Here is a 10,571-nt window from a genome sequence, read left to right on the forward strand (position 1 = left end):
CGAGGAGATGAGGACAAATGTCTGTCTGGTCCTCCAGACATGAGGCTGGTCCTCTGCTGTGAAGACATTTGCCAGGGAACAGACAGGATAGATCTCGGCCAAGACAATGGTGACGGGCATCTCAGGGCAGGAAGCGAAGGAAATAGACTGGTGGGGGGCTTGTCTAGGAGCCAGACCTAGAGGGAGGAGAATTTCAGCAGGTGGGAAGGGCATTCCAGGGAATTTCTATTATTTTTTCCAAACACCTTATATAAACGAATTAATGTTTCTCAGTTTTAATTTCAAATAATGGAACTATCAATCGATATAACCACATAAGCTACAGTTCTTCAGTTCAATAATTGTTCAGAGTAAAGGAGTCTTGCAACCAAAACATTCCAGAACCACTGGCTCAGGGCCTGAGGAGCTGCCTGCAGGCGGGTGGTGCAGTGTCCACATCAAGCCACTGGGCCCTCCCTCCAGCCCAGCCCCTCAGCCTGGTTTCCTCCGAGACCCCCAAGGCCGTGCCCCAGCCACTCTGCCCAGGGGTGGATCCTGACCTACCAGCGTCCCTGGAGAAGGCCCTGGAGCCCTCACACCCTCGGTCACCTTGTGAAAGTCGTGAGGAAGCCCCAGGAGCAAGGGCAGCAGCTCCTGAGCTCAGGCTCCTCGGGCTGGCCCTGTGTGCTGAGCAACAGGAAGAGGGGCTCTGTGCACCCGCGGGCGCACAAAGGAAGACAGCAGTGGAGTCTAGAGCAACGTCTTCCGGGGCAGCTGGGGCCACAGGCGGCTCCCCAAGTCCCCAGACCCCACCACCACCAACAACCATGACCCCCAGGACGCTTGGACAGCCTACCCGGGAGCTCTGGACACCAGGAAGGGATCTGGACCAGGCCGCTCCGAGGGTCCAGCTGGGTGGATCTCAGTGTCAGGAGGCGGAGAGACCAGGGAGGGGCCTGCACCAGCCTGCAGGGGATCCTGGGCAAGTCCTTGCCCTTCTCTGGCCTTGGATTCCCTCCTGAAGACAGGAGGCGCTGAGATGTGTGCTTCCAGCCCAGGCCTCCCAGTCTCTGCTGGCAACTCACCCTTCACACCCTTCACACCCTTCACACCCTTCATACACACCCTTCACACCCTTCATACACACCCTTCACACCCTTCACACCCCTCATGCCCTTCCTACTCACCCTTCACATGCCAGCCCCTTAGCTCAGTCCCTCCCCAGCCCAGGCCCCAGGCTGAGCCCCCTGCAGGCTCCTCCCTCTACCTGCCCTCTTCTGCCTCTCACCTCACATAGTCTGGGAACCTGTCCCTGAAGGAGGCCAGCCATTCATCCAGACACGGGCTGCCCCTCTCCCCGCTGAGCTGGAAGACCTCCATGAAGGCCTCCAGGCCAGGGGCTCCGTCACCGAGGCCCTGCAGACAGGAGCTCCCAGACTCACCCAGCGCAGGCCTCACCCAGGGTCGCCGCACAGGCCCCCAGGCCGGCCCTGCCAGGGAGAGCAGGGTCCTACACGCCCGTGTCACCTCGTGAGCCCCCCAGGCATCCCCCCCAGGCCCTGCCTCCCCTCTGCCCAGGGCTCCCAGGGGTGCCGTGAGAGAGCGGCCTGGCACAGACAGGCCCGGCGGGGCAGGAGGGCACGGCCAGCTCCAGGCCGGTCAGGGGAGAAGAGAGACACACCGGGAAGGCGAAGGTGGCCCCTCGGAAGCCCCTCGAGAGTCCCAGGCTCACCTCCTGCCTCCCGAAAGTCTCACGCAGCTCCTGGACGTCCGTTTCCACCTGACCCCGCTGGTCTTCCCACTTCCGGGGCTTCAGCTTCTTGAGGTGGGTGACCAAGGCCTGGAGGTACTCAGTGAAGACCACTCTGTACAGACTTTGCACAAGGCCCTGCCCCGCCCAAAGAAAGAGGATGCAAAAGGCTGGAGAGAAGCTGTCCCAGGACAAGGTCTCGTGGCCTCAGGGGTTCAGCCTTGCGGGTGGGGACAGCAAAGCCCCTCTAGCTGGGTCTGTGGGGCCTGGCCCCCAACTCTGCAGGCCTAACCCCTGACCACTGGGCTTCCATGACAAAGCCACTCCTTCCCAAGGTGACCACCAGCTGGCCCCTCACCTCCCCTAGGAGACCAAGAGCCAGACTGACGACCAGGGCCGTGCAGCCCCGCCTGTCTCTGGCCATGGGCCGCCCTGTTGGCAGAGAGGGATGCCAGCAGCCACGCAGAGCTGACCCCCCGGGAGCCCCCTTCTGCTCCTTCCTACCTTGTACGTGGGAGGAGGAAGCAGGCTGGGGTAGCGCTCCAGGCCCCGCCTGAGGGATCGCAGAGCATGGGCCAGCTCCTCGTCTTCCCTCCCGAAGTGATGCCCCAGTAGGCTCTGAGCACAGGAACGTCACAGTCACTGAGGCCTGAGCCCAGCCTGTCTCCCGTCCTTGCCCTTTCTCTCCTCCAGCCCTGCAGGCCCCACCTCCCCAGCCCTGCTCCCCGCTAGGTGCACAGCCCTGGACCAGAAGGGCCTGCATCCCAGGAGCCAGAGGCTTGCCCACTGTCTGCCCCCAAGCTCAGTCCACCTCCTCCTGCCGACTCCTGGAAGCCTCCCAGAGTCCATCTGCAACCCTTGACACCGCGTCCTCCCCAGAGCCCTCCTGAGTCCTCCTGGAGTCCCTCACTCTCCTCTGGGTCCCCAGCAAACCACAGCATGGCACGAGGTCTCAGGGAGGCTTCCCCCCCGCAGTCACAGCTCCAGAGACCTGCAGCAGGGGCCACAGCTAGACCCACCCTGCGGTGAGCCCTGGCCGCTCACTTCTCAGGGGAACACCAGACCAGATGTGCAGCCAGGGGACCTCCAGCACCCCATCTGCATGGTGCAGCCTCGTCAGCATCGTCTGTAAAGCTCAGAACCAAGTCCTGCCAAGTGGCTGGGTCTGCCGGGAGCTCTGAGCAGACACTGGGGCTCCATCTGCCCCAGAGCAGCAGAACGTGGGGCTCGATGAGCAAGGTCTGCCCCAGCTTGGGGTGAGGGCCCGGCAGTGTTCTCGTCAGCCTTGGTGCCCTGGATCTTTCCGTGTCTCCCTGAGCCAGGTGCTCATATCTCTGGAAAATCCAATGGCGACCACCTCAGAAGCCCCTGGACCCCGTGGTTTCCACATCCGGGAGGACACCGTGCCCTCTCAAGGCTTCAGCTCCTGGGCCCAGCCCTTGGCATCTCCTGGGACCCCTGGAATCTGGGCGAGGCCCTACCCTGGAGGCAGCCAGTGCTTGGGGGAGGCATGCAGACCCTGGGAACACCATGGAGGGGGCTTCACCTGCCTGGGAGGCACGTGGGGCAGAGCGGGATCGGGGCAGGGGGCAGGGTGTCAGGCCTCCACTGGCCTGGCAGGACAGGTGGCTCCACAGGTAGAGAGAGCCAAGAGCGGGTCTGCCCGTGGACAGAGGACTGCAAATGTGGGCCCTGCCCAGGCAGGTGCCCTCTGTGAGGGTGGAGCCGGGCCCCCTGAGCAGAGGCAAGGCCAGCCCCACCCCCCTCGGCCACACGGAGCCCGTCTCTGGCCGACAGGATGCTGAGCCGTCCTTCTCCCACTGCAGACCAAGGCCCAGGCCCGGGCAGGGCGGAGGCTGGACGCAGGCAACTCAAAGCTAGCTGTGCCTGGGCTTTGCTGTATCCCCGTCATTGCCCTGGGCTGGAGAGAGCCCGGGAGACAGAGGGACCCTCTGGTCACACCACTGGGAACAGCAGAGGCCCCCGCAAGGGCTGGAGTTGGGGGTACCTCACCTGGCACAGGCTTCTGACTCCAGACACGAGGGCGTCCTGGCTCTGGTCCTCGATGGCGTTGATGGTGCACAGCACCAAGTCTGCCAGGGGAGTGTGGGCCTGGCCCAGATCCTGCCACGTTTTCCTGTTGGAGGAAACCCAAAGGGCCCGTGGGGCCTGGCCAGGAACCCTGAGGGCCCAGCCGCAGCCCTGAGCCGTGCACGCGCCCTCGCCACTGACCCTCTGTGTGCCCTCGGGCAGACAGACTCACTTCTGCACTCACTTCATCCCCACCCTTTTTTATGTACGGAATAAGTGTTATATTCCCGTGGCATGAAATGCAAAAGGTACAAGAAAAAAACTCCTTCCAGCGGCAGCCAGTGTCCCTGGCATCTGGCGTTACCTCTGTGGAATCCTGCGACTGTGTATCCAGGTTGCGGCGGGGGCGGTGTCATCCCCCACTTCACACACAAGCGCCCAGTCTGCCATCCATGCAGAGAGGCCCACCGGGTCCGAGGCTGCCCGCCCCGCCCACGCCCGGGTCACACCGGGACCCACCTGAGGACGCAGGAGTTCTGCAGCACATGCAGCTGGGGGGAGGGCCCGGCACCGGCCTGCTGCTGGAGGAAGTGGGGGGCACCCTCACCCCGGTATCTGCGTGTGAAGGCGGAGATGCAGGCGCTGCCCCGCAGGCCAGCCCCATCCAGCGGTGTGAGCCGTCCCCCCTTCAGCCTAACTGCCGCTTCTTCCGTGAAACAGCAGGTGTGGGTGCTCATGGTCAACGTGTGGACAACTGGGGCCGGCTCTGCACCAGGCGCTGGAGCAGACGGTTCCCAAAAATCTTTTCCTGTAATGCTGTGCCGGCCCTTTGCAGTAAACACTTCTAGAACCGGACGGGACTGGGTTTCTCCTGTGGTCTGCAATCACAGCTAACGTGCTCTCAGGGGAAGGAAGAGGGAGGAAACAAGGCCTCCTGGGAGTGTCTGGAGTGCCCACAGGGAGGGAGGGGCACCCCACACCCTGCCTGGGGCATTGCAACCCCCCCAGCAGGGTGGAGAGAGAGGAGTCAGGAGAGGCATGCATACCCCTGCTCCCCAAAGGCAGGAAGGAAGGGGCGCCTTTACATTCCTAGAACTCAAATCAACCATGATCTCAAACTAGCCACAGTGGTGGCTAAACATTTAAAACCTGGCTGATTTCACCTAAAAATTCACATCTCTGGCCCCTCATGAGTAACCTGTCTGGTGCCAGGCCCTTCAGAGACCCTCTGAAGGTGAATACACTGGAAATCCCGGAAAAGGGGGCCCCGTGACACTCTGGTACCCAGCACTGTGCCCCAAACTTGCTTCTCACAAAGTCCGGGCAGCCCTGGCCACAGCCGCCCTCACCTGAGCCCCCTGGGAGAGAGGGCTGCTGCTGCTAAGTCGCTTCAGTCGTGTCCGACTCTATGCGACCCCATAGATGGCAGCCCACCAGGCTCCCCTGTCCCTGGGATTCTCCAGGCAAGAACCCTGGAGTGGATTGCCATTTCCTTCTCCAAAGCATGAAAGTGAAAAGTGAAAGTGAAATTGCTCAGTTGTGTCCAACTCTTTGTGACCCCATGGGCTGCAGACCACCAGGCTCCTCCGTCCCTGGGATTCTCCAGGCAAGAACCCTGGAGTGGGTTGCCATTTCCTTCTCCAAAGCATGAAAGTGAAAAGTGAAAGTGAAGTTGCTCAGTTGTGTCCAACTCTTCGTGACCCCATGGACTGCAGCCCACCAGGCTCCTCCGTCCCTGGGATTCTCCAGGCAAGAGTACTGGATTGGGGTGCCATTGCCTTCTCTCATCCTCTAGCTAGCTGCCAGGAAAAACTAAGCCCTTCCATTTCTCTCTGGAGACTGAGCACTTCCATTTAGCACAATACAAGAAGACAGAGAAAAAGCTAGAGAGAGGGAGACCCCCCCCCCCAAATCCAGGGCTGGGGCAGATCTGGGTGTGGACCGAGGGGACCGACAGCGAGTCCTGCCGGGAAAACCAGAGCGGGGAGGGAGGCTCTCAGCTCAGCCGCAAGGTTTAAAGGAGCGCCCTGAAATCCAGTAACTGAGAGAAATGGTTCTTTATCGCAGTTTTTAAAGCTCGATGGCAATTCCCTGGCGGTCTGTGTTTGGGACTCAGCGATTCTACTGCTCTGAGGCAGCCGTTCGATCCCTGGTTGGGGAACAACATCCCACAAGCCGTATTTGACCAAAAAAGATGAAACAAACAAAAAACCCTCAAAATCAATATAACAAAATCTAGGATGGGAACCGAATGCCGGGTTCACCCTGCTGTGCAACAGAGAGCCAAGAGCCCCATGCCCCATATGCTGTTCAAACGTCAGTTAGTTAAAATTAAATACAACTTAAACCTCATGCCCCCTTAGAATTAGCTGGACAGCTGCCGGGCCGGGGCCTCCAGGCTGGAGGTTTCCGCGGTCACACAGGGCTGCCTCCAGGGCCAGGACGAGATGCAGAGCGGGCAGGACAGGGGGCACCAGGAGCCAACCAGCGCTCCCCCTGCATTTTGTGAACTGGCCCTGGCCTGGCAGCTGGTGGCGAGGTGAGCACTCTGACATGGGTTAGCTGAATGCAGGCCAGGCCTCCCCACCTGGGCAGGGCTGCCTTTTCACTTACCTTTGCAGAAACTCTGCAAATGTGTTCAGAACCATGGCTTGAACTAGGCTGGTGACAGGCGCCCCGATGTCTTGCACCGAATCTATGGTTCCTTTCAACAGCTGTTGGTCAAAGCAAGTGGACTCTCAGGGGACAGGGACAGACCTCTGGGAGGATGCGGCCCCCCGACTCCACGCCTGTCCCACCTGTGCCTCACCTTGCCCCCTCCCAAGCCTGCAGATGGCAAGGGGCAGACCCCTCCCACCAGGCTCCCCCTGTGTCCTCAGGCCTCCCCACTCGCACCCAGACTGGGTCCTGCCTGCAGCCTCACACCCGGAGTTTTTCCCATTTGACACACACCCTGAGGCTGCACCAGCCTCCTCAACAGGAGCTGCCAACTCTCCCCCAGCCCAGCTCCTCCCGATGCTCTCAACAGGGCGTCTCTGCGCAAAGGCATTGAGGACGCTAAGTGTCTCATCATCTTCTCTCTCTCCAGCCCCAGCCATCCAAAGAATCAACAGAAACACCAACTCACCCCTGTGAAGAGAGCCAAACACATGCACACACACACATACAAACACACACTTACATATACACACAGGCGCACACACAGAGGCACACATACATGCTTACAGACATGCGTATGCCCACACATGCCCACACATGCATACACACGTGTGTGCACATGTATATACACCTCCATGTGCTTATACATACACACTCCTATGCAGGCACACACATATATACATACGTACACGCATGTGCACACATTCATATACATGCACGCGCATGTTCACACTCATGCTCATGGACCAAACATTTTACACCAGGTAGACTGCACAGTGTCTCCTGGAGCCTCAGAGGCCTCCCCACTGAAGCCCCACCCTCCCCAGACACCCATCTCTTCCAGGTCCTAAGTGAGACCCAGGAGTGTGTCCTCATGAGATGGGAAGTTTCCCTCAGAGGCTCCTGCCCAAAAGATACACCCTGCACCCCAGCACTGGGACCCCACCCTCCAAGAGACGGGCCTGGGCTGAGTGGTACCTGCTCTGCTCCTTGCCTAGCCTCAGGCACCGCGTACCCCCCAGAACCGCCCCCCTGCTCCAGTGCCCAGCAGCGCCGGCCTCCCCCTCCCCCACTCAGCTCCTCCTGTCCACACCACATCCCCGCCCCTCCCAGCACCCCACTCCTTCCAGGCCCCTCCTCCTCCAGGCCAGCCACCCAGGAAGGTGCCAGGGGCCCTCATGGTGGGCATACCTGGAAGATTTTGAGGAACGCCTGGCAGGGAGAGCTGGCCCACTCTTTCTGATCACAGGTCAGGACATTTTCTAGTTGTTTTTCCAACTCTTTCTGCTCAGAACACAATAAACGCAACTTTCATCCCTTTGTTCTCTCTGGGGCACAGCCAGGTCCAGGCCCCCTACAGCTGAGGCTGGGGATGGGAGCGAGGGGCAAGTCTTCACCCAGCCCAGGGATCCCCACCAACCAGCAGCCTGAAATGCCCCCACCTGGGGGACCCAGTTTCCCGAGTAAAGCTCTTCTTCCATGGCCCACATCCATCAACCCATCATGGGAGGCCTGACACCTCTCGGATCCGCCCCACCCCTAAGTCCAGAGAAGACAACCGCTTCTGTCATCAACACTCAGTCGGGGGCGGGGGGATGAACAGCAACCCTCGTCGGGGCCCAGGGTCCCTGCAGTGACCAGGTCAGACAGGGGTGCCCAGATACCAACGGACTGGGGGTCAAGAGGACACGGGACGCCAGGACAGACAAGGCCTGGGCCACAGCTCTGAGGCTACCACAGCCTGTGGAGACCTGGCTGGGCTGGGGATCCCCAGGCCGCTGATGCCCTGCTGAAAATCTCGGGGTGATCCCTCAGGCGGGCCCAAGGCGAGGACAAAGGCTCAGGAGGAAGCCCCCTCCCACACCGCGTGCCAGAGCACGGCCAGGGCGCTGCAGTCAGAGGGGCCGTGTGCTTCCTCATGACCTACCACGTGCCTGCAGGCGCCCTGGTCAGGGCCGGCTTACCTGGGGCCCTGGGTGGAGGACACTTTCCTCCACGCCTGCTCAGCACTCAGTACTTCTCCACTCTTAGCCCTTCCCCCTCTCACGCCCCCACACCCCCACGTCCCTAAAAGAGCAGAAACCTTATAGGGCTGGTGGTGTAGGGCAGGGAGAGGGCGCCCCAGCCCTTGGCACCCGTCCCGGGGGAGGGCGGCTAGAGTGGGGGTTGGTGTGGGGACCTAGCAGCAGGACCCTTTCCTCCTTCCTGGGGGTCTGAACTGACACCTGGCAGCTCTGCTCAGCTCAGCTCAGCTCAGCAGACAAGCGTGGAAGGCAGAGAACAACAAGGCCTGGATTCTCAGGCAGGGACTCCAAAGCAGGAGGCTCTCACCCAGGTGCTTCAACAGGACGGAGCCTTGAGTTAGGCCAGCACGGCTGTGCGCGCCGAGGAGAAGGCTAGGCATGTTTATCAGTGACAGAAAACTGCAGTTTCAATGTATACGTGTCCTGTGTCTCGCTTGTGACAGCGAACCACCTTTTTGAAAAATGGTTGCGGTAGAAAGTTGTGATGGCACTTTAAGTGCTCACCGTGTTTGAATGAGAGGAGAGTGAATTGGAGGAGGAAATGGCAGCCTACTCCAGTATCCTTGTCCGGAAAACTCCATGGACAGAGGAGCCCGATGGGCTACAGTCTCACCGTGTCTACCATGGATTAACTGTCTGCGCCCTCCGGGGACAACCATCTAAGCCTCCCAAGGCTCTGGGGTCGCTCACTGGGGCCTGGGGAGCCAGACTGCACTGCTGGTCAAGGCGGGGACGGGGCCCGCGGTGGAGTCCCCGCAGGCCGTTTTGTAACATGTCCTGTGACGCAGACACACGGGGCAGTGGTCAAGGGCCCAGATCCATCCTAGGGGTGAACTTGGGGTCACGCTCGACCCCCAGATGCAGGACAAGGAGGTTCAGCGATGGACGCTCCTGGAAGCCAGTTACCTGGATCAGCTCCACCAGCCGGCTCTGCACCTGGGACATCCAGGTGACAAACATCAGCGGGTCCAGGAGTTTCCTGGCAGCGGCGGGCCTTGGCGTCTTCCTGCTGGATTGGAAGCAGCCGCGAGGGAGACAGGCCCGGCTGTGGAGCGGGGAGGGCCGGCTCAGAGCTGAGGGTGGCGCACTCCGGGCCGGTCCCCACCCCTGCTCAGGAGAGGACAGCTGGGGGCCACGCACGGGAACTAAAGTCTCCGCGGTCATATCATCGTGAGCTCATGACGTGAGCTCCCCATACTCTCACCGACAGGCTCACACACCCATACCGATGCTGCGCCAGGAACAAACTGACACACACACCCACAGACACACACGTGTGTGCTCAGGCTAGCCCCTGAGTTTGCTCCCACCCCAGGAGGCCCTTCTGAAGGGCCCTGCACTGACCGCTGCCCTGGCCTGAGGATCTTCATGCCAGGGCGGTGTCCTGGCCCAAGACCCCAAGGCCCCGAGGCAGACTCACGCCAGCTGCCCAAACAAGGTCTTCCTGGCCCAGGTGTAGAGCTCCCGGCAGCTGTCCAGGTCTCCGCTGAGGGTCAGGAGCACGGAGAGACGGCCCAGAAGCACCTCCTGGAAGCACTCTCTGTCGGTCGCCGAGAGGAAGGCTCCCAGCCGGGCTGCCCTCTGGGGGCCCAGGCCACGATCCATGGCCTCAGCCAGCTCCGCCAAGTACCTGCCCAGCTGGTCCCCCGGGTTCAGGGGCACTCGGTCTCTGGGGCTCGGGGGCACCCGGTTCTCAGCGTCATTCCTCAGCCGTGTCTGCAGCTGGCAGTCCCAGGAGGCCAGGTCACCACCCAGCTCCCGGGAGGCGCCCCGGGCCCACTCCATTGCGGCCGCCACCGACCTGAGCTTCCTCTGCAGCTCCCGGCCGCCTCCGCCGCCCTCCAGTGCCTCCTGGACGACCTGCCACATGCCCCGGGCCACGACCTGGTACTGGCAGCCACGGTCCTGCCTTTCCTCCGCTGAGGATGAGATGCTCCGACAGGCTTCCAGGAAGCGGCCCTCCAAGACCAGCTGTGAGAATCCTGGAAGAAGGGAACCCGAGGCCAGCGGCTCACAGGGGCTGCAGGAGGGGGCGGCAGGTAAGGGGGCAGGGGGCTGCCGCGGGGCTCCTAGGGGTGACCTCATTTGCCTGGGGGTGCCTGTGCTGAACTCGCCCATCCTTCGGAGGA

At 61.4% G+C, this 10,571-nt stretch overlaps 1 protein-coding gene across 1 annotated transcript; it reads right to left on the reverse strand.

The window, feature by feature from the left end:
- LOC128066516 (uncharacterized) lies at positions 1-4,497 on the reverse strand. Its single transcript, XM_052659550.1, has 7 exons — positions 4,280-4,497; positions 3,743-3,866; positions 2,234-2,347; positions 1,712-1,867; positions 1,268-1,395; positions 836-997; positions 1-176 (listed from the first exon to the last, which is right to left on the reverse strand). The coding sequence occupies exons 1-7, from the start codon at positions 4,495-4,497 to the stop codon at positions 164-166; spliced, it is 915 nt and encodes a 304-aa protein (XP_052515510.1). The 3' UTR covers positions 1-163.
- Between the last annotated feature and the right edge of the window lie 6,074 nt (positions 4,498-10,571).

Source organism: Budorcas taxicolor, chromosome 21 (genome assembly GCF_023091745.1).
Source record: "Budorcas taxicolor isolate Tak-1 chromosome 21, Takin1.1, whole genome shotgun sequence".
NCBI lineage: Eukaryota > Metazoa > Chordata > Mammalia > Artiodactyla > Bovidae > Budorcas > Budorcas taxicolor.

Excerpts from the sequence above, each read along its gene's own strand:
- LOC128066516 (XM_052659550.1), bottom strand. The coding sequence starts at position 4,497 with ATGAGCACCCACACCTGCTGTTTCACGGAAGAAGCGGCAGTTAGGCTG. Across the intron at positions 2,348-3,742 it reads GAGTCAGAAGCCTGTGCCAG|AGCCTACTGGGGCATCACTT; the intron begins GTGAGGTACCCC and ends TCCTGTGCTCAG. Across the intron at positions 1,868-2,233 it reads TTCCTCCTCCCACGTACAAG|GGCCTTGTGCAAAGTCTGTA; the intron begins GTAGGAAGGAGC and ends TGGGCGGGGCAG.